We start from the raw sequence: 23,176 nt of genomic DNA on the forward strand, positions 1-23,176 counted from the left end.
CTTTCTGGCCGACTCTCCAACACATGTGCACTGTTCCTTTTCCTTTGTAATCTGGATGTTCAGGGGACTGCCACTTAGTCCCTAAGACTGCAGGACTCTAGAGCATTTGAGCAACACTGTGGAACAGGGAGCCTGCTCTGTCCCTGCCCCGCTTTGGGGCACATTTTCTCTCAGGGCAGGCTGGCTTTGGAAGAGGATCAAGAATTACTATGCCACGATCTGGGTGAATAGAACCGTATAATGCCAACTTGGCTAAAGCGAATTCTGTTTTTGTGTGATGGATAATTTTGCCGAGTGGCTCTACTCATAACATGCAGAGGGGAGCCCTTGGAAAAGTGGAAATAGCCACTTCTTGCGACTTCCAGTTTCTGAGAAGCAAACCCACATTCGAAGCGGGGTGTCTGAGGTTGGGATTGCTCTCCAGTCACATATCCCTGATGATTTTGCTGCAAGGCCCGTGGAGTTGATTTCATTGTCCCTCGGTGCAGGAGGCAGCAGAGACAAAGGAGTTGGGTGAGGTGCCTGAGGCTCCCTGAGTCACTAACTGTGTGGATGCTTCTGGGCCTCAGCTGGTCTCAGGGTTCCCGTGTGGCTGCAGAGGGAGCCGGGCCTGTTGTGGCCCCTCCGTGGCGCCACTGAGAACAGTTAGCACTGAGGAGCATGCTTGGGGTGTCGGTTATCTAGGAGGGACACCTGGTGTGCTGAGAGCAGCTGGTGTGGTAGGCAGAGGCTTGCTTTAGAGGCGAGGTCCATGGTCAGAACCAGCTGATGTCGCAGCCACCAGTGGAGAGATCTTGGTCAAGTCTCTTAGCCTCTCTGAGCTTCGGTTTTCTTGGTTCTTTGAGGCTTCCTCTCGTTAGTCATGAGAATTTGGGTACATTTCTATGCAAAGTGCCTTTCTGAGGGCTGAGGACTGCTCACTAGATAAACACTATTGTTATTCTTGCTTCCAAACCCTACGGAAACTCCAGCTGCCACCTGTTGGCCCTCTCCTCCCAGGCTGGGGTGATTTCTGAAAACCGGACCAAACTCAGCCTGCTTTTGCTTGCAGTATTGAGAGGGCCCGGGAAGAGGGGAGCCCTCCCTTTCGCGTTGCAGAGATTTGCACTCAGGACCTTGCAACCTGATATCCACACTTTTCTCAAGAGAATTGTGGGAGACCCAGCTGCCCCCAACTTCCTCAGCTCCTCCCCTGGGGCTCCCCATTTGACTGCCAAGGTAAAGGAGGTTAATCTGAAAGAAACTGTACCAGGCTGAGCCCAGGTAGGACGCTCTTGCCTTATCCTTTATCTTAGTTATTATTTTGTTTATTCGTAATACCATTATTAAGTTTTTGTTGTTGTCGTCGTTGTTGTTGTTATTAATACATGCTGGTTATTTTAAAATCCAAATCCCACCTCTGCCATCCCTCCTTTCCCCAGCTCCTGGAAACCACCATTGTGCTTTCTGTTTCTAGGAATCCGACTCTAGGTACCGCATATAAGTGGAATCATACTGTCAGCGTAAGAAATGTCCAAAACTGTAGGGAATTTTTGTAAGTTTATTTGAGCCAAACTGATGACATATGCCAGGGGGCAAGGTCTCAAAAGTCTGGAGAATAACAGTTTTGAAGTTTCTTCTATGCATTTAAAATTAAGGAGGGAACTAAGAAGCTAAAAAGTTATATGCCTGGGGCATAACTACCCACGTGACCTGCCCAGTTAGGAATTTATGATCAGATCACCCGTGAGGTTACTTTCCATAGAACCTGTGTTAGTTACTTTGTTTGTTTGTTTTTGTCCACAGTCAGTATTTTTCTTCTCAGGACAAGTTTATTTCAGTTAGCATAATGACTTCAGGATTCATCCGTGTTGTAGCCTGTGCCAGAATGTCCTTCCTTTTTAGGGCTGCGTAATATTCCTGTCTATGATTTACCACATTTAGTTTTTCCATTCATCCATTATTGGACACTTGGATTGCTTCTACCTTTTGGCTATTGTAAATAATGCTACTGTGTATGTTCATCTTTATTCATTATTTATCTTATTAGATTTATTTATTTCGTTCCTTTTATTATTTTACTTACAAAAGTAATATGTCTTAATTCAAACATGATGTTATAGAAATACATGGAGGGGGAAAGTCCCCATTCTTGTACCTGGGATGAAGGTGACCAGTGTCAACAGTCTGGTGTCTTTTCTCTCAGGATTTTCATTTATGTATATAAAGATGTATAATTTTTAAGTGGGATTATATGCTGTACATGCTTAGACATTTTTTAACGTTTTATTCTGAGTTAACGCGAGTTGGAGAAAAGTCACAAGACTTAAAAGAATTCCCATAGTCCCTTTACCACGTCAGCTTTAACTTCTCTCTCACTCTTTTCAAGTCTCCTGAAATGGGCTGCAGGTGTAACGTCCCTTTCCTGCTAAAGGTTTTAATGTGTATCATCTAAAAACAGGGACGTTTTCTTATATAACCTAGTACGATGATGGAAATCAGAAATACAGTATTATTCCATCTACTGATTTTACTTGGCTATGACCAGTTATCTGCACAGTGTCCATTACACATAACAAAGAAAATCTCCTATTTTCTCAGATGGTAGACACTCACATAGCTTCCTATTTCTTTTTTTTACAATCAATCGTCATGTCTCTTTAAACTAGAACAGCTACATAGGCTTTCTTCGACTTTTAGGACATGGTGTTTTGGGGGGTACAGGTCAGTTATTGTGTACAATGCTTCTTAATCTGAAGTCGTCCGATGTCTCCTCGTGACTAGATTCGGGTTACCCGCTTTTGGCGGGACACCACAGAAGCGAGGCCATGTTCTTCTCGGAGTGCCATATCAGGAGACACACGCCACGCCGTTCATCTCCGCGACTCCGGCAATGTTAAATTAGCCACTGCAAAAAAATTGATTTTCATGAGGTAGAATTTACATCGGGTGAAATATACACAGCTTTCATGGACGGGTTGATGAATTTTGTTGGGTGCATCAGTATACCTAACACCCCAATCAGGGTTACATACTGTTTTCAATTTGCTTTTTTAGTTAAAAGTGTAATTTCTACATCTTCCCATACGGGTTAGTCTAAGTTTTTGTCAAGTGTTTTAGAGGAACTTGTCGGAGTTCACTTTAGACTAACATTGGAGAACTTGGCCTTTGGAGTCATGTGGGTTTGGGTGTCAACTTCTGCTCTGACACTTGTCACCCTGTAGAGGGTGATTCTTAGCTCTTTAAGTCTTAATTTTTTCATTTTTAAAATGGGAAGACTAAGAACTCTTATAAGTAAATTTTTTTTAAAAAGATTAGCCAGTAGAGACACTGGCAAAGGAGAGGAACACACAATTCACAGAAGAAAACAGCCATTTGTGGAGTCAGTAAACCTATGAAAAGATGTCCAGCCTCACTGATAATGAAAAAGATGCAAATCACAGTGACGATGAGGTAAATTTGCAACCATCAAATTGGCAGAAATTAAAGTCTCACTACAGCTGATGGTGGCGAGGGTTTAGGGAAGAGGGCTCTCTCACTGTTGGTGGGAGTGTACATTGGCTGTGTATTTTTGGAGGGTAGTTTGGCGTACTTGCTAAAATTGTAAATGTTTATACCTCTTATTCAAGTCATTACTCTGTAGTAACTTATTCTACATATGCACCTGCACAAGTGGGCAAAGGACGTGTATCATCGCAGCATCCTATCAAAGCGGAAACAACCCAAATGTCCAACAATCGGGAGCTGGGTGTGCTACTTTCCTTTCTCATACTTTCTGAAGCCTTCAGGATACTTTCCAGAGACTTAAAAAGGTTTAATTTCCTAATTATAAAAGCAATACCTGATTATAAAAGAAAATAAAGCAGGAAGAACATTGTCACACGGTTGCATCCATGCTTTCTATAAACGTTCACATCTTGTTTGCTTTCCATGTAACGTTATAATACGTGCCTTGTTCTATGATATTAGAAATTCTTTGTGAATCTTATTTTCAGCGGCTGCCTAATAACCCCTCGGCTGGATATACCATTATTTACTTAAACAATCTCCTATTGTTGAACCTTTTTCTGTTTGTCCTATTTCCTTAAGATAGTTTCCCAGAAGTAGAAATACTGGTTTGGAGGCCAGTAGCATTTTAAGTCTCTCCCTACATCTTGCCAAATTATTCCCCCAAACACGGCACCCATGGCTTGTCCCTCCAGCAGAGCTCGAGAATCTTCTGATGGAATGCCCTACTCTAACCAGCCTTTTGTTCTGCTCCCAAAGCCTCATAAAGAAAATGGCCCAGAGCGTGGTGGAAGTCATGGAAGACGCCAAGGGCAAGGTTCAGGAGAACCTCCTGGCCAACGGAGGTGAGTCACTCAAGCGTTCTCATCCCAGTGCCTTCTCGGCTCATGCCAGCCCAGTCGGTGGCCCTAGCTGTGGCCACAGGTAACGACCGAAGTCATGTGCACCCCTCCCCTCACCCTGGAGGCTCCGAGTGGACAGAGGCCTCCACCCTGCTTTTAGCCCAGCAGCACCTGTGTTTGGCAGACATGCCCCTTTGCCAGTTCCTCGCCCCACTGTCTGATTTCTAAAGCATCCAGCATTTCTACCCTGTAGCTCAAATCCTCTATGAAACTTGAAGTGGAAATGGGTTCAGAGCGGAATAATGGTCGTTTGGTCTTTCCCATCCCCTCTATCCTGCACAGGAAGTTCCATCCTGCTCCCTACCTTCCACCCCGTCCCCCACCGCCGCTCCCCCCCCCACAAAAAAAATTGCACCGCAGACGCCTTCCCGGACTGAGGCGTGCCTCGCACTGAAGTCGTAAGTTGTACCCAGAGTTAGACCAAAAATGTTTGGGTCCATTAATTGTGTCATCTAATTTGACTGCACTCCAAGTGTGCAAGACAGAAAGTTAGCAACTTTGGAAACTCCAGAATTAGGTGTTTAAATAAATATTTAAAACTTTATGCATGCGTGTGCACTGAAAATGAGCGTATAGGTTCTGTATTTAACATTGATACCATTCGTTACATAGAAATTCACATTTCCCCCACTCCTGGCAACCTTAACAAGCTTTTTATTCGCTCGTTTAAACTGATGCACGGAAATCCTCATGCTCCCAAGTCTGAACCTGGCTTTGTGTGTGAACGAGGTTGAGTAATGCCACCTTATTACCTTGCAGGTTTGAAGGAAAAAATGAAATGTTTAAAGAGTAGGTCATGCGCTGTTTGCTGTGTGGTGTTCAGTGTGGGGCCTGCATGTCCCTGGGAATGTGGAATCTTGGTCTGGTTCTAGGGGTACAGTGATCAGGTTATGACAGATGCCCTAAGTAGCAACCTCACAGCTTGGTCACTCTATCCGTATGACACAGGTAGCAACCGTTTTTTCCCTTTCCCGTCTGCCCCGTGCCTCCTCTGCCTCTCCAGCTGCTCTGCATGCCTCTTTGAGTGGGGATGCTTTGACTCTGGGGTTCCAAGTGGACTTCTGCATCTTTGCCTCACAGTCTACTTCGTGCCTTAATGGCTGTCCCCAGCGTCCTCCTGCCTGCCTGCTCTTGAAGGCTGGCTGTTTGTTAAATGCCAGGCTTAGCTTTGTGTGGCGTTAGCAGGGCTTATGCATGCCAGGAACCTGCTTCCCTCGAGCCTCCTGAGGGAGCCCCTGCACCCACACAAGCTATTTCTGGTTTCTGCATTAGAAGGAACCACTTCTTTGGGGTTCTTCTCTCGGCTCAAACTGGTAGAGTTAAAGCCAGCAGATCCCTTTAGGATGAATACGAATCTTTGCAGATCGAAAGTTACCCAAATGCCTTCCCAAATGCAATCTGTTTGTTACACTATTTCTTTCTGATGCTGACCAAAAAATTATTTTGTTAAAAAAAATGGTTGATTTTATTTCTAGCAGGTAACTCGTAGGGCCCCAGACTGCAGAGGTGACTTACGGTAGAGAGCTGCTTTTCTACATTAAAACCTGGTCTTTAGGGCGTGAGGGTTCCAGCTCACATTGAAATAGTCATCAAGTGCTGACATTCTACTCAACATTCACGTTACTTCATATTAGATGTCATTATTTCGTCATGTCCATCCTCGGTCCAGATGGCACCAACTCTCAGAGATGCTGCCTCTTCTCAGGAGGGGGAAATTCAGCTTTATTTGTTTATTTAGTCTCTTTCATTATCTCTAGGCCTCCTGTTAGTCGGGTCCCCTGTGCCTTCCAGGACTAGAACTTCCAAAGCTTGTTCTATACACCAGGCCTGTGTAAACCACAGTCAAGGATGCTACGGCATAGTAAAGGCTCTGAAAAGTACCGCAGCCAAGCAACCTTAACAAACTTAGTTTGATTCAGGCTTTTTGGGTATTGTCTGGATGGGGAAACCTTTTCCTTCTGCAGAGCAGGGAACTGGTGATTGACAGAACTAATTGGAGGAACTCAGTGTAGCCCTGGCACGTGGGGTTTTAGTCTAATCTCTTCTAGAACATACCTGGGAATTCAGGTTGTGTGGCCGGCCAGCAGCACCAGCTTTGAGCGGTCGGACCTGGTCCTGCTGCATAATGCGCTTTGTGACCTTGACAGGTCACCTCTCTGAGTCTTGGTTTTCTCACCTGTCAGTGGACTCCGTCCCTTTACAGGCTCTCGTGTTACCTGGGCACTTTTTGTTAATTGTTTGCTCTTTGCCCCTGGCTGAGCTTTGGGCGTGGAAGGGCAGAGATATGTTTGATTTCTGCAGAAGCTGAGCAAACACACTGTTGTCTGGCCTGGGCCCTCACATGTGCCCAGGGGTTGTAGACACCAGAAGGCCTGCCTGACTGCCCAGGCAGCAGGCTGCGGCCGCGGCGGTCACCGGCCCGCGTTCTCCTGCCCGCCGAGGAGGCCTGGTTTGGGTTCTCGGGTGTGATCACCGTTGCTGCAGAGCCGCCCCTGTGTACGGCGTGCTTTGATGCAGAGTGGGCCCCTCTGGGTCATGGCCTGACGTCACAGGCCATCTGCCCAGGCTCCGCACTGCTGCCTAGGAGACCGGGCTTCGCTGACCTCAGCCAGGGGCAGGGAGGAGAGGCCAGTTCTTTCCCAAGTGGGCACAGGGACAGCTGAGGCACTGGATGTGCTGAAGGCCCAGGGGGGCTGCGACTTGCTAAGGCGGAGGACCCCGTGAGACCACGTTCTCACCGAGAGCAATGTGCGTGGCCGGGGCAAGGCCGCCCCTGGGCATGCGACCCGGGGCAGTGGTCAGTGCCTGGAGCTGGAGCTGGTGCTCCTGGCATGCCAGGGGAGGAGGAGGAGGCGGCCACAGTTATGAGAGGGGCTTCTGTCGGGAAGTCTGTACTGCATCCTTCTTCATTCATCAGACACGCGTGCTCGGCCACCGAGCACCAAGCAATTTCGACACACACGTCTGTTTTAAAGAAGGCATTTTAAACATTAGCAAACTATCGGAATTTGCGAATGTGATTTTTAGTATCTGGCACGAATGGGCAGATTCACAGATTCAGGCATTAACTTAGTATGAATGTAGATTTTGGTTTGCCACACTACGGTGGGGGAATGACTTTGCCACAAGGATCCAGACCTGGGATCCTTGGCTAGTGCTTGGGTGGAGGAGGCAGGAAGATGGGTCGTCCTGTGAGCGAGTGGCAACTGTGACTGGCTGCATGGTCTTCGGGGTTGGCTGGGGGCTCTCTGGCGTGCCTTCAAGACACCTTGACTCTGAAGATAACCCAATGGGGGCCTGTGGCCAGAGCAACTGGCAAAGGCAGGGAACTAGCCTGGGGCCCTCGGAATATCCCTGGCTTTGCTCTCGCCTCCTGGGGAAAAAAGAAACCTCCCCCAAACACAGGTCTCTGGGGCAGCCACCTCAGCGAGAGTCTGGGCACAGTGTCCCGCCTGCGACAGTGTCCCTGTGGCCAGTGGTGTGTTTTTTGGAGGGACTCAGGGTACTGTCGACAGTTGGCCAGTTGGCTCAGCATCGTGTTCCCACGGGGAACGTTTGCTGCCTCCGGGCCCCGAGTCCGTGCTCTCCAGCTGCTCCCCTGCTGTGAGTGGGGTGCTTGGCTTGGGTTTCAGAAACCGCGATCTCGTGAGACGTGGAGAGCCCGCTCATCTGTGGAAATCTGTTTGTATTCCTCCAGCTGATTTAACGTCCTTTGTGACCCACTTCGAATGGGACATGGCCAAATACCCTGCGAAGCAGCCACTGGTGGGCGTGGTGGACACTCTAGCTAAGGTAAGAGAAGGACCTGCTCTCGGAGGACGCTCACACTCCTGAGGCCGGGGACATCAGACTGCCTGCTGTGGATCGACATGGCGTTTGGACCCTGAAGAAGTAGAGAGGGCCTTTCCAGGAGGCCAGAGGCCGGAGGCCGGGTTCTCGCCCTGCAGGTTCCCCTCTCCATCGGCCTCCTGCCGGCCCTGCCTGGGCCCCAGTGGGTTTTCGAGGCATGGCCTTCCATGCCCTGGGCAAGGTCAGAGGCCGTCGGGTGTGAGGGCACCCCTGGAGACAGGAAAGGTGACCACCTGCTCACCTCCCCTAGCCCTGTCGTCTGGCCAGGTGGCTGCGTCTCAGCGGACAGTCCCTGGACAGACGGGCTGTCTGCGCCGCCCGTGTCTGCCCTGCACCCTGAGCCCATTCACCGCGACCCTCTGTGCCTCTTTTCTTTTCACAAGGTGCTAACGGAGGGTCGGCCCACCCTGGCCCACTCTTAGAATCTGAAACCCAGCCCACCCCCAGGGTGCTGATTCACTGGGCAAACTCTGCTTCAGTGGAGTTTGGCTTAGGAGCCCAAACTCTTGGGAGGTATCCCGGGGAGGTCCTACCCCTGGCCTGAGGTGCCTGTGACAATAAGGAGGCTGGTCAGCACTGCCCCCGTGGCTCCACCCACTGGGTAAGCAGTGGCCTCTAGCTTTTGCTTTGTGAATCAAAGCACTACAGCACAGGTCTGTGGGGACACTGTGGCAGGTCTCCCAGCCATGCCGACTCCTGTTTTTCTCACTGAGGGTGGGCGCTGACAGTGTACGACTGCCTGTCCCCACCACCGCCGCCCCGATCCACCAAGCCCCTGATATGTCAGGTCTCCTCCTAGCTCAGGTGTCTGGGAGAGAGTCTCAGCCAGGCCAGGAACAAAGCCCTCCTGTTGTCTGTTCTGAGTGGCAGAGCCACCTGGGTGTGGCCGGGCGGGCCAAGAGAAGGAGATGACCGCTGGGACCCATCCCGTGCAGCTGGCCCATCTCCTCACCTCAGGCTGCTGCCCGGCCTGTGTCTGGGAACACAGGTGGGGCCAGGAGGCTCGGAGACCTGGGTGCGGCTCCTTGGGTACCATTTGCGTCACAGTGGTCCCAGCCCCTCCTGGGACAATTGGGCAATGATTCTGGAAGGCCCTTTGAGGAGGGGCTGCCTGGAGCGCCCGGGCCAGGCGTGGCTTCCAGGAGGGCGTTGTGTGCCTTCGCCACCAACCTGGAGGCATGTGGTAGTTTGTGGGCCTGGCTGCACCCCGCCCTGCGGTATGATGCCGGGTTTGAGCTAGGTGGGGTCAGCACCATTCTCTGAGTACCCTGGGACAGTGCTCCCCAGCATGGTGGTCCTGGGGTCTCCAGACCTGTGACAAGGGCCCCAGAGTGTACGAGGCCATTGGCTGATGGGTGAAGGACAGAACCTGGCTTCTCTCTAGTCCAGGGGATCCACCGAGTGCCTTCAGCAGAAAAGCAGGTGGGGGGAGGGCACGGGTTTGGTGGGGGGCGGGGAGGGCACGGGTTTGGTGGCACTTCTGGCTGTCTGGAGCCACACTGGGCTTTTGTTTCTTTTACTTCTCGTGTCACCCCTGCGAGGTAGGTGTCACCTTCCTCCGATTTCAGATGGAGGCTGGCTGAGGTTAGGTGGCCTGCCCCAGGGCCTGCAGGGGTGAGGTGTTACATGGGGTGGGGGGGTGCGGGATGCAGGTCTTGTGTGTGAGGCTCCCTGCCCAAGGGGCCTCCTCTGTGAGGCCAGCCCGGCAGAGGCTCCGGGTGTTGGCGCCCCCAGCCCGTCCTGCACAATGGACTCACATGTGGTGGCTGCAGCCCCGGCTCAGGCCGGTTCACCCAGTGGGAGGTCTGAATCTGTTCCTAGACACATCACAGTCAAAGGGACTGCCCTCGCTGGGAGAGGCCACTCCAGCTCTGACTGGAGGAAATCAGAAAAATAAGGTCATTGTGGGATGTTTTTGCTTGTTTGATTTTTTTTCTTTAAAAAAAAAAAAAATCTTATTTTCAAAATCAAGATCTGTGGATTGTACCCATGTCAGTCCCCTGGTTGCGATATTTGTACCGTTGTCACGTAAGATGTTACTGATGGGGACACCGGAACACGGCATCGCTGTGTACCATTCTTCTAATTTTCTGTGAATCTACAGTCATTTCAAAGTAAGAAGTTTTTTTAAATTGTAACAAAAAATTATCAATTTTACCAAAAAATCGAATATATCAAAATGTAAAGGTAGAAACATGAAAGGCCTCCCATTACAGCAGCACCCCCCATTTTTGCTCCTTTTAACTGCCCTTAAAGGTAACCCGTGATTAAAAGTTTAAAGTAGATCCTTCCATCTATATAAAAACTATATATATTTCAACTCAAAATTGTCCATATTGTAAAGATTGCCTCGTTTTTTCACGTAACGACTCTGGAGATGTCTCCACGTCAGCACGTGCTGATCTGTTGTGTTTGTTGACATGAATATCGCCCCCCGCCCCCCGTGGCTGATTGCAAGTCACCAGTGAAGTGTCACTGACCGTGGGCCGAGGAGAGAGACGTGGGAGGCGACGGTCAGTCTCTCCCAGGAGCCGTGGAAACGGGCTCCGCACCCCACATGTGCCAGCGCGTGGGAACCCAACTCGTGCGCAGTGATCCGTAACGGGGGGCGGGGGTCCCACTTTGTGGACCAGTTCTGACTTTGTGGACTGTGCTGTCGCAGTGTGGGCCCTGGAGTGCAAGGGCTGGTGGGCTGCTTTTAATTCCTGACAGCGCCCAGCACGGAAGATGGCCGGCCTCACTGTGGCCTCACAGATGGCCTCGTCTGCTCCAGTGACCTCAGAACACTTGTTTGTAGCAGTTGTCTTAAAAACTACTGTGTTTTGGGGGCGTCTGGCGAATTGGGTGCTGGCAGGCATTCTTCTTTCACTGTTTCAGGCCCCTGGGGAGACAGTATCCTCCTGGCTGGGCTGAAGTGGCACCTGAGGCAGAAGAGCTGGGTCTCGGGCCACGGCTTGTCACATTCCCTGCCCACCGCAGGAGGGGGTCTGAGATCCCGAACCTTCTAGAACAAAGGGATCTCCTTAATATCAGGCTGGTGACCTGCCTCCAAGCTAAAAGGAGCCTTCTCACTGCGGGGGAGCAGGAAGGGGCTGCCGTGGGACGCAGCTAAGTCTGGAGACCTGCACCCTGTCGGGGCTGAGCCATAGTGAGTCCCCGCAGGAGCCAGCATGGGGGTCAGCCCGAGCTGACCTCTGGCACAGCCCGAGAGCAAATGGTGTGGAGGGCTGTGGGTGCCATGACGGTATGAGGAGGGCTCTAAATGCCATGAATATTCAGCTCCTGGAGTGATCCCAGAAAAACCATTCGTGCCTCGAGCCTCACCCCGTCCTGCCTCCCAGGGCCTCACGGTAGGGCCCAATATGGAGTGTCCAGGAGAGTGGAGGGGAGAAAATTGGGCCATCCTGGCAAGTGGGCAGTTAATGTTTCCTCCATAAAGGCACCAGGAGCCCTTTGTGGCAATTTGGAAAAGTTCCACCAACTCTGGACACTTTTACTTTCCCCAATAGCAACTGGCACAGATACCTGAAGTCCCGCACGGCCGCCTTCAACACCCTGAAGACGAACCTGGAGAACCTGGAGAAGAAATCCATGTGAGTGGCCCGTTCCCGCCCTGCCTGCGGCCTCCGAGCCTGGCTGCGGCAGGATGCTGGCCGGGCCTACGCGTGTGCCGTCCGGATCCCGGCCCACGTCTGCATCAGCGAGAGCGAGAGGGAGACAGATGGGCGGGCAGACAGGCGGACAGGCGGACGCAGAGGCTCCTGCCTCTCCGGGAGCTATGCTGGGAGAGAAGGACCTGGAGCAGATCGGGGGGGTGGGGGAACGCCCAAGCAGGGGTTGGTGGTACCTCCCTGCCCCAGCCCGGGGAGGGACATGATGCTGGAAGAGGCACCTGTCTCTCTCCCAGCCTCTCCCAGGTTGCTGGGAGCACCGAAGTGCCCAGGATCCTCCCACTGTGGGGGTCCAGGGGCTCCTGCTCACACAAGCAGCGGGAGCTGGGCTGTCAGAGCCTGACCCTGGTGATGACCAGCAGAGGAAAGTGGGCTCTACGGAGAGGCCCTGAGCGGAGTAGCCTCAGGGACTCAGGAGCACCACATGGGAGAGAGAGCAGACTGCTTGGTCCAGCAGACACGACCCGTCACCATGGTGCTGGGGGTGTAGGAGTAAAGCAGTGTCATGAGGCGGTGGCCATCTTGTGAGGTAGTGAGCTCCCTGTTGTTGGAAGCATGTTAGAAGCCAGATGAGCTTCTGCTGGGGAGGCTGGAAGGTGCTTATGAACAGGGCCGAGTTGGCATGGAGGACCCTTCCAGTACCCCCTAGATCCGATTCTGCTGGCGATTCCCAAAAGATACTCCAGAGAAGGGACATGGCCTGGGGGAGCTCGGAACCAGCTGTCCCCTCGGATGGCCATCCCTCTGATTGGCTCATTGCCGTGAGCAAAGAAAAAGTCACCAGGGAGGTCCCTTCAGTGTCCACTCCTCTCTCATAACGGTTACTGGGCCAGCTGGCTTCTCGTGAAAAAGGCACATAGCACATTCATGAGAAATGTACAGCCAACCGTGGTTGCCTGACTTTGTATCCAAACTAAATGTGTCTATGGCCATGTCGCCCTGAACACGCCCAATCCTGTCTGATCTTGGGAAGCTAAGCAAGGATGGGCCTGGTTAGTACTTGGATGGGAGACCACCAAGTACCACCTAGGAAGACCAGGTGCTGTAGGTGTAAAAAAAAAAAAATTAAATGGGCACCAACTGAATTTTGCCCCCTTGGTCCCTTAGCCCTACCAGGAAGAGGTAAGGATGGGGGAAGGGCAGGGTGCCAATGACAGAGAGCCCTAAATGTTGACCTTGGCAGAGATCCATCGCGGCATTGACCATGGGCCATGGGAGGCACATACATGTTGCCTTTGGTGAGGGACCCTAAGGGACTTACCAGTGATAACCCAGGAGGGTGAGAACGCAGGCTCCCTGGGCAGGCTGGGGAGCCTCTGTGGGATAGTGTGTTACCCAGAGCTTTGGCTTCGGCTAAGCGCTTGAGAAGTATTTATTCAGGAAGCACCGTGTGCTAATAATTTAGCTAACATCACAGCCTAAGTGCTAATGGTACAGACAGTCCGTTAGCTATATCTTGGCCCATCTCCTGATAGAGCAGCCTTGGTTCATGTGCTAAAAATACCATGGCCTCAATGCAGACCGGGTTCCACGGGGCACGTAGAAAGCTATTTCAGGTGAGTGTCCCTGGCCGCCGCGCCTGTAAGGCGTGTAAAGTGAACTGGAGCTCCCTCTGGGGCTGTCTGCCCAGGACAGCCCACTTGGCTCCGCAGGCCAGCCCCTGTGTTGACACTTGAGTAACTTAAGCTGCCTGCCACCAGTGGCCCCCTCCCAACAGCAGTGGCTTGTGCCCAGGGGCACTGCAGGTGTCTGAGGTGTTGGATTCAGCAGCCCCTCAGGTGACGGGTGACAGCACCTGAGTCCCTGCCAGCTGCAGCAGTTCTGGCCACCCAGACACAGAGCTGGGGGCACACGGAACCCCAGGCCCCCGCCCTCCCCAGGGGACACCCTGAATCCCCCACAGTTCCTACCCGCCGCCCCGTCCCCATGTGTTGTGGGTGTGTTGTGGGCGTGCCGGGGTCTGTGCCCCCCTGTGTGTCGTGGGTGTGCCAGAGTCTGTGCCCCCCACCCCATGTGTCATGGGCGTGCCGGGGTCTGTGGCCCCCCTGTGTGTCGTGGGTGTGCTGCGGTCCGTGCCCTGCCCCCTCGTGTGTTGGTGTGCCGGGGTCTGTGGCCCCCCGTGTGTCTTTCTGCTGACCGCACCCCCTTTGTCCCACGTGGATTCAGGGGCAACCTCTTCACGCGGACACTGTGTGATATTGTGAGCAAAGAAGACTTTGTGCTGGATTCTGAGTATCTGATCACACTTCTGGTCATCGTCCCCAAGTAAGTGGGCCAGGAAGGTGGGCGGTTTGGGGTCTCGGCCTGTGTGGGTGATCGTGGAAGGAAACTGGCGCTGCCCGATGGAGAGGAAGGAGCCCCCACGGCCCGGATCCCGGCCCTGGGTGGTGGCCGTGCGGCGGCCGCAGGCGTGAGGCACGGTGCCTGTGCTGGTGGCGGCAGCGGCTGAAGCAGCCGTGTTTTGAGCGCCTGCTCAGTGCCGGATGCCACGGACAGGCCCGTTTCACTCACAAGCCTTGGGCGTGGGGGTGGCCGTGGTCACTGTCTATCCCAAGGCCACCGAGGGCCAGGATTAGCAAGCTCCCAGCGGCTGTCGCTGGCTGAGTCCTTCACACAGCCTCCTCCGTGGTGCTAGGGCCTCGCGGGTTTGGTTTGCTGGATGGGGCTGGGCAGTGGGTTCCCGGTGCCCATGGCTGGGCCTCAGGGAAGGTTTGGGGCTCTCTCTAGTGCCAGCGCTGCTCACCTGCGTCCTTCAGGAAAAGGGGTAGGCAACTTACTTCCTAAACACGCAGGTCACCCCACAGCCTTTTCTGCAGAACTCACTGAACCATTCTGTGTTGTCACAGACCAAGCTACACAGAGTGGCAAAAAACCTACGAATCCCTCTCGGACATGGTAGTCCCTCGGTCGACCAAGTAAGTGAGACCCCAGCTTGACCCCAGAGCCCTGGGAAGCACGTGTGGGTGCTCCGGGGCACCAAACCACCAAACACTGTGCCCACAGGAGCCCCTCGGCCTGGGGTTCCTCCACGGCCACACACGCAGTTACATGCCGGACTCCGTCCACCTGTCAGGACTCCGCCTCCCTGCCCCCTCCTCCGGGAAGCCCTCCCTGACTACCCTCCTTGGCTGCACTCCACTCTGCTTCCCCACCTGAGAGTCAAGGAAGGGCCTGGCCATGGCGGCTGCCGAGTGGGGCGGGGGCGGGAAACAGTCTCTGCATGTGGCCTGCTGGGGCCAAAGCGGGAGCGGCTAGCGAGGGCCGGAAAAGTGCCAGAGGGGAAAAGGGATCCAGTCACACCATGAACACCACACAGCTGGGGAAACCAGCGGTTGGGAGTTGCGTGCAGCAGCCGGGGAGGACTCACTATATGATGCTGAGTGGAAAAAGACAAGGTGCAGACAGGACACACAGCAGGAAGCCATTTATTTAAGGTTTAAAAATGGACGAAACTAAACCCCGTGTGACTTGGGCCTCTGCAGGTGCAGAGTAGAATCATCGGGGTGTTTGGGGATGAGAAATGCCAAGCTCGGCACAGGGGCGACCTCGGGGCAGAGAGCAGAATGCAGTTAGGAGGCCACGGGTTTCTGCCGAGTGAAGACTGTTTGATGTCTGAGCTGGGTGGCGATACCTAGGAACTGGTCACTCTTTATGCCTTTTCATATGTCTGAAATAGCCTTGTAATTTTAAAAGCTTTGCCCGTGAGGCTTGGGCAGCCATGCCCACTCATCTGCCTCCCAGCACACAGAGCTCGGCCTGCGGGCGGCCCTGCCCACTGCCATCCCAGCCCGGAGGCCTCTGGCCTGGGGCGTCGGCTGCAGGGCTGGCTCTCCCAGGCTCATGACTCACAGGAGATAGCGATCGGGAGCTAAGCTGAGGGGTGCAGGGAACAGGACAGTCACAGCCTGAGGTCACATGAAGGAATGGGCCAGGAGGGGGCACAGACTGGCGGAGGAGCTGGCCCTTGACGCTGGCCTGACTGGCAAGAGCGCACGCTGCTGTCCAGCGCTGCCCCTCTGTGGCCAGGTGCCGGGGACTCCACCTGGGGGAGGCTTGGCCTCTCAGACCAGAGCCTCCGGACCTTGCACTGTCAGTAGGCACCCGAGGGTCGGCAGGGGTGACTCTGGAAAGGTCTCTGGAGCCCAGGGTCAGCCCCTACGAGTGTGGGCTCTGAGAAACTGGAAAGGGGACCCACCCAGCATGCCACCACACCCTGCCTGGGCCCGAGGGCTCCCATGATTGGGTTCTCTGGCCAGCAGGACTCAGAGATGCTTGAACCACTGGCCCCAACAACCCGATGTCCTTGGGGACAGTGGCCACCGTGGTTTTACTTCGAGGCGTACCGGGAGGCTGTGTCTAATTGGAATACAGCGACACTGGATGTGAAATGGCCTCTGGGAGATGGCTTCCACCGCACTGCTTCATTGTGACCGTAGCGTGTCAGGCCCAGGGGCCCCTGGGTGCACATGGGGTGGCAGACACCCAGGAGTGGCATTTCATAAATAGGAGCCAAAGCCCAGATCACCGTGCATAGCTAGACTGCAACCCCTTCCTCCCCTCAAGGCCCTGCGCTTACATGGCCTACAGGCCACTGAGCCTTAGCTTGGAGGGTAAGTGAGGGACAGGACAGGAGGGGGAATGGCAGGCAGCCAAGCCACAGGGCCAGGAGTCAGCAAGTCATCGGGGACAGCCTGAGTTTCCCCACCCTCAATGCCGTCGGGGCCCCTATGCCAAGGCCACCAGGCTGAGGGTGACAGGAGCCACCTCTGCAGTGACCTACCTCCTGAGGGAGAGGACGGGCCGTGCCAGCCGGCTCCAGCATGAGGCCTGGGAATGAGTCCCCATGTGACACTTCTCTCCAACAGGCTGATTGCTGAGGACAAGGAGGGCGGCCTCTTCACAGTGACCCTGTTTCGAAAAGTGATTGACGATTTCAAAACCAAAGCCAAAGAGAACAAGTAAGGCCTCGGCGGCTTCCCCGGGGCCTCCGCTCCCACCGAGCCTCGTAGCGAAAGCCTGTCGTTCTCTCGTTTCAAGGTTCACTGTCCGTGAATTTTACTATGATGAAACAGAAATTAAAAGGGAAAGGGAAGAGATGACCAGATTGCTGTCCGATAAGAAGCAACAATATGTGAGTACGCGATGCAGGCTGGCGGAATTTCAGGCAAGACGTTCAGCGGCCCCTCCCGCTCCCTCCAAAGGCCTCCGTTGTCCCCAGTCCCCTGGGAGCATGCTGCTGAGGAACATGTGCTCTCCTGGGGCTGCCAGAGCAGGGTCAGGGGACAGGCGACAGGCACAAGTAATTGTGGAGGCGGCGTCTAAACCGTGGCCTTGGCATTGGGTGCCTTCTGTGCTAGATCCCACCAAGGCCCGGCATCGCCTTTCCTGGAGGGGATCGTAACTTCATTTCTCGGATGAGAAGTTGAGGCTCTGAGAGGTTAGCGAGCCTTGGCCCGGGGAAGGGGACCCTGCTCGATGCCCCTGAGGTCCAGCGAAGCAGGCAGTGCCACCGACTCATTGAGTGAGGCCTGCGCTCACCCCGCTGTGCTCAGCGGTGTGGTTCCCAGGCGTGATGTGGCCGCCTCCATCACCAGCACCTGGATCCACCTCCCTTATGTTTTTAGTAAAGAGTGGGTGCTTATCCTTGAGACTTCTGACGACAGCCACTCAGAAACTTTTCATGTGTGAGGGCAGGTGAGCTCAGGAGGGAAAAACCAGACTTTCTTTTTTTGGAATGTTAAAAAAGTGTGGCCTTGGGAAAGTCATTGCCGCTCTGTAAAACACAGGCGCTCCAGCCACGGGGCCTCCAGGGGCAGGGTGGGGCTAAGCCGGTGGCTGAGCGGGTGGGATGCTTTCAGTCCGCTCGCTGGGGAGGTCCTGGGAGCCCCGAGCTCTAGTGCAGAGAGGAGGACGGGAATGAGGAGCATGTGCTCCAGGCCTCTGGGAGGAAAGTCCCTGCTTGAGTGAAGAACTTCCTCCCTCCCTGGCGGCCAAGTGTTTGCCCGGAGCCTCCCCGACATCGGCTGGGGGCTTTGCACCCCGGGCCTGACCTGTCTGTGTCAACAGCCTTTTTAGAGGGACTGCAGGCAAGTCACCCCTCAGGAGAGAGCACCAGCCATGGGGCCCCTAAGATGGGGTTCACAGCCCCATTGGACTGGCCTGTCCCCTTTGAGAGAAAATGGGAACTGATCACATGAACGTGCCTGTGGGGGACTTTAACCCTCCTCCCCTCAAGCATAAGCGCATGCGCACACACGTGTGTGTGTGTGGACATGTGTGCACACCAAACGGACTCACTCACTTCTCAGACCTGAGACGAAGGGCCAAGCCTGCGTCCTGGGTCCTGAGGCCTCAGACCCACCTGCCCAGGTGGGAAAGGGGTCACCAGCCAGAGTTGAAACCCAAAGGCTTCCTCTTGGTCCGAGGCCCTGACCCTGGGAATGCTCCCGCAGGCTCTGTAGTCGACACTTTTCCCAGATGCCTTAGTCCTGGCCCATGCTTCCTGCAGTGCGTCTGGATGGAAACCAGATAACAGCAGCTTCCACAGGGGCCGGGCTGCAGGCCCTGCCCAGCGGACAGGTGGTCAGGTTGGGCATTTGGCACCTGCCTATGTGCTGGCACAGACCCCCGAGTATCAAGGCGACACACGAGCCCTACGCCTGCCGCCTGGGTCTCAGGTTGCCAGCTGGTGATTTTTTACACGGTGTGGACTTCTGCACCCCTACACTGCCCCGGGGAGTCGTGCCAGGGTATCTCTGTGGGGCGTGGGGGTAAATGGCGTTTTGAAGGAGACACTAACTCAGAAGCATTTAGTCCCTTTGAGGCTCTCGCTGTGTGCCAGTGAGCAGGGGACAGCTGGGGGCAGCTGCGCCCCAGCGTCTTTAGAATCTCTTACCCCCCAGCCTGTTTGGAGGTGGGTACGGCAGCACCCTGCATCCTACTGGCGGCTTGTCAACCAGAGGGGCCGCGCCGGGCCCCAGGTGTCGTCACTTTCCTTTGAGAGCGCAGGGTAGGAGTTTCCTGAGCTTTCTACTTGTTTGAGAGACTGAGGACAAAGGGTGACGCGTCGTAGCAGCGTGACCGACCGGTGTTTTGCAAGTAGCATGCTTAAGAGCATCCCGATTTCCAAGGAGGCCACTGTGGGCTGGGCTTGGTGGAGACACCTCGACCGAGCCAGCCAGACAGACAGCTCCACGGGCACCTCCCAGAGCTGCCCCTGTCCTTGTCTGCTGATGCGGGCAGGCCCTGACCCAGGCCAACCAGAGGCAGAGATGTGGGAACTGACCTCTTTGCTAGCAATCGATTGGCTCTTTCCACGGAATGTGGAACCAAACAAAGGCTTTTAATACCCCTCGGGGACCGACATTACCCCGGCACATCTCCAGTCCAGCCAGCACCCAGGTCCGAGGTTGGGCCAGCGTTCTCGAGCTTGCCTTCCCGTGCTTTTCAGGCGATGAGATTTATTTCTGTGTATTCGTGATGCATGTTTCCTGAAAGATTAATAAATCATTTCTGTGCCTTTAGCAAACTTCCTGTGTTGCTCTTAAAAAGGGATCATCCACCTTCCCGGACCACAAGGTTAAGGTAACCCCGCTAGGTAACCCTGATAGGCCAGCTGCGGGGCACACCGACAGAGAGAGAGAGAGTGAGGGCGAGGGTGAGGTAAGCAACGCCCCTGGGAGCCCTGGGGTGCCCCGGCTCGCATGTCCTCGCCAGCGCAGGCATCTTCTGAGAAAACAAATCCTTGCATTTCCTGTTACCTAACACGGCTTCGATTCGAGGAGTCCCGGACAATCCCTTCTTCCTAATCTGTGGGGCCTTCTTTGGGGCTGCCACCCCCAGCAGTGGATGGTGCTTGGGGGCCAGGGTGCCTCTGCCCCGCCTGGAGGTGGCTGGAGCTGGTGACGGGGCAGGCCCTGGCTGGGGGAGGGTGGCTGGGCAGCTCCGCTGTCCTGCCCAGGCTGGACCCACCCCTGACCTGTGCGAACAGTTGGAGGTCTCAGGTGGGAGCTCAGAGTCTTTGCTCCAAGACTCTGAGATCCCTCAGATGACCACACCTGCATTAGTGACAGCTGCCACGGCCCTGAGGGGCTGTGGGCATGCGAGGAGCCCCCAGGGAGCGGCAGCAGGTGGATGACCTGCAGCCTGGGCCAGAGCCTTCCAAGAAGGTGGGCCTCTTGGCAGTACAGTGTCCGACGGAAGCCTGTCAGCCACATGCTGAAAGCCCTTAGGTCAGGGGCTGCCCAGTCCCCTGCGGCCCAGCCCGAGATGGCCCCACGCATGTGCCAGGTGGCTGCCCGCTGAGCTTCCCTGGCACCAGGCGCTGTGGAGAACGCGGCCCTCGGCCTTGCCTGGGCCCCGTCCGACCAGCTCGCTGCTTCTGCTGGCCCCTGGCATTTCTCCTCAGCTCAGGGCTCGCTCTGTCAAGCCTGTGTCTTTTCTTGGAGTGGCATTGGGTGGAGCAGCCCGGAGGGGTCACGGCTCTCCTGTCTCCGCAGGGCCCCCTGCTGCGCTGGCTCAAGGTGAACTTCAGCGAAGCCTTTATTGCCTGGATCCACATCAAGGCGCTGAGGGTGTTTGTGGAGTCCGTGCTCCGGTAGGTGGAGGAGGTGTCCAAGCTGGGCTGTCCTGCAGGGGGGCGGCCGGGAGGAGCCAGCTCCGGGGACACCTAGGCTCCCCACTTCCGGCCCTTCCAGCCTCAGGACGTTGTCCTCTGCTCCTCCTGGCTCTTGGCACCCCATTAGGGTTTCCTGAGTCCAATGAACCTTCCCTCCGCTTTGAGGCCCCCTGCTGTCCGGTGCTCTCCGGTGCTCTGTCCCTTTCCTGCTGGACTTGGGGCAAGTGTCCCCTGTTCTCCCCAGCTGGCTCTTCTGCGCACCTCTCCCCACAGCCCACCAGGGCCCCGGGACTCCTGGAAGAAACACCAGCACTGTCTCGGCCTTGACCTCTGAGGCCCAAACCCCAAGGCAGCACAAAAAGTAAAACCCAAACCAGATCAAACCACCAAAACTTATTTGGCCTTTTTTTTTTTTTTTTTTAACAAAAGCAAAATAGGTTCACTGTGGAAATTTGGGAAACTATAGGTAAGCACAAAGGATGAATAAAAATCACCTGAAATTTTAACACCAAGAGGAAAATGCTACTAACATGCTTGTGTGTATTCCTTCGGATTTTTGGATTTTTGGCTTTTAAAATTTACAGATATGAATAATTTTTACTAAATTTTCATGAAAATGGAATCAAACAGGAAGAGCTTTTCGAAGCCTGCTTCCGTGCCGCGCTTCGAGCGCGTGCTGTGTCGCGAACACGTGGCTGGCCGCCCGCTTCTTCCGGATGTTCCCCAGCCCGCGGGCCCTCTCCGGTGGTCTCCCTGGCCCCTGCCCCGCCCCCACCGCAAGGTGCCCCAGGATCCCCCGCAGCCACCCGCCTGGCCGCCAGCTGTCCCTGTCCCCGCTTGCTCCCCGCGTGTCATCCTCCCACCATAGACTTCTCCCGGCTCATCTTCCCTCCCAGCCCCTCCCTCAGGGCCAGCTTGGACGCCTCTGCGGCCCCGTCCTCACGTCCTCACATCCCGGCCCCGTCCTCACATCCCGCCCCCACCTCGCCCTTTGACAGGCCAGCCGAGGCTGCCTTTGCTCTTCCTCCTCCGCGTCTCCCGCCTCCGCTTGCCTGGCTGTCACCATGACCTCCTACTTGGTTTCTGCCTCCAGTTAATCCCCCGCATGGTTGCCAGGGCGGTTTTGTCCGAAGATCAGATCTGACCGTGGCTCCTCACCCTCTCCGCCCCCCATCTCAGAGGCTGGGAATGCGCAGGATTGTGGTGCTGGGTTGAAAGGCGTATTCCAGCCTGGAGTGTTTTAACCCTCCATGGTGTAGACGGGCCCTAGGCCGCCCCTGCTTGCCTCGAAAATCAGTGTTGTGAATACCGCTGTAACACATACACACTGTAAAAAATTCAGGCTTGGAAGTAAGTATGTGCTGTGGGAGCAGCTCCTCACCGTCCCGCTGCCCGCGGAGAATCGCCGTGAACGGTGAATGGTTTCAAGTCTTCTTATCCCGCAAATGGCACCATTTATACCTAATATTCCGAACTTGCTTTCTTCACCAGCTTTGTGTTATAGCCTCACCAGTATGCGTAGAGCTATTTGATCCTTTTAAAAGGCCTCTTCGCATTCCATCCTATGGCAAGCTCATAATCTAAGAACGTAGATATTGAACATGCGCACTACAGCAGACAGGCACCGTTACCCTGTCCTATCTCCCGGAGGGCTTTGCCCCAGTTCGTGCTTGTTGCTCTGTCTTCCTTCTCTCAATGCTGACCTTTTTCCTACACTGGGAGCTGCAGGGGAGGACTCGCCTCTCTACCTGTGTTACCTGGCCCAGACAGAGTAGATGTCTGTGGATAGAATAAGATCGAAGTGAAGTGGACCCCACCCTCAGCTGAGGAGGCGCTAGTTCATCCTCGGGGTGGTGAGCCAGGGGCTTCCATCAGCTGAGATGAAATGCAGATGGGCCTCGCTGGGTGGTGGGCTGTCGAGAGATTGGGGAAGGCCGCCAGGGAGCTAACTATCCTGGATCTTGGGCCAGGTCTTTCGTGGGGAACAGAGATGACTGGTGTGTGTGGCTGAGGTCACCTAGGGAGTGCCACATGGAGGGAAGGTACCAAAGGGGCCTCTTAGCCCCAACGTCTCAGGAGTGGAGGCAGAGCCGTGAGGGAGTCGGGCAGGAGGGCGCGTTTGACAAGTCAAGGGAGGGGAAGGTCAAGGTTCTAGATGTCCCTGGTCATTGGTGAGTGAAGCTCGAGCGTGTTGGCAAAGATCGGGTGACCTAGGACACTGGATACTGAAGTTTGGCATGAAAGCTCTAGGGAGTTAGGAAGAGGAGGGGACAGCAGCAGAGAAAGGTGGAACCGTAGCAGGGAGAGGGTGGCTCCAGTGTCCTCAGTGCGTGGGGTGCAGGCCGAGGCAGGGCTGGCGCCCGGTTACAGTGGAAGCAATGCCAACAGCCTTCTTTCCCCTTTCTGCAGATCAAACAGATCTCAGTATTTCAGTGAACGCTTTGCACCATTAGCGGCCAGAGACGAGGACTGAGAACGTTTGGGAGCCAGGGGATACTTTATGGACACTGAATGGGAAATAAAAACTAAGATGAACAGATCTTGCCCCTATGAATCACTTGCATGTCAGGCAAGTCCAAGCGTGTTAGCTTAAGGACTGCTTTCACACACCTGGCTTGGGAAATACTGAAGACGCACAGGTGATTAGACAG

At 54.7% G+C, this 23,176-nt stretch overlaps 1 protein-coding gene and 1 pseudogene across 1 annotated transcript in view; both read left to right on the forward strand.

The window, feature by feature from the left end:
• The window catches only part of ATP6V1C2 (ATPase H+ transporting V1 subunit C2), a 39,432-nt gene that overhangs the window by 14,825 nt on the left and 1,431 nt on the right, over positions 1-23,176 (forward strand). Inside the window, 9 exon segments of the mRNA XM_023533599.1 lie at positions 4,246-4,331; positions 8,086-8,180; positions 11,747-11,760; positions 11,762-11,830; positions 14,075-14,173; positions 14,755-14,823; positions 16,774-16,866; positions 16,946-17,039; positions 20,407-20,504. Coding sequence (XP_023389367.1) covers positions 4,246-4,331; positions 8,086-8,180; positions 11,747-11,760; positions 11,762-11,830; positions 14,075-14,173; positions 14,755-14,823; positions 16,774-16,866; positions 16,946-17,039; positions 20,407-20,504 — 717 coding nt within the window.
• LOC111743018 lies at positions 12,830-12,959 on the forward strand (annotated as a pseudogene).

Source organism: Pteropus vampyrus, unplaced genomic scaffold (assembly GCF_000151845.1).
Source record: "Pteropus vampyrus isolate Shadow unplaced genomic scaffold, Pvam_2.0 Scaffold105, whole genome shotgun sequence".
In the NCBI taxonomy this organism is placed as follows: domain Eukaryota; kingdom Metazoa; phylum Chordata; class Mammalia; order Chiroptera; family Pteropodidae; genus Pteropus; species Pteropus vampyrus.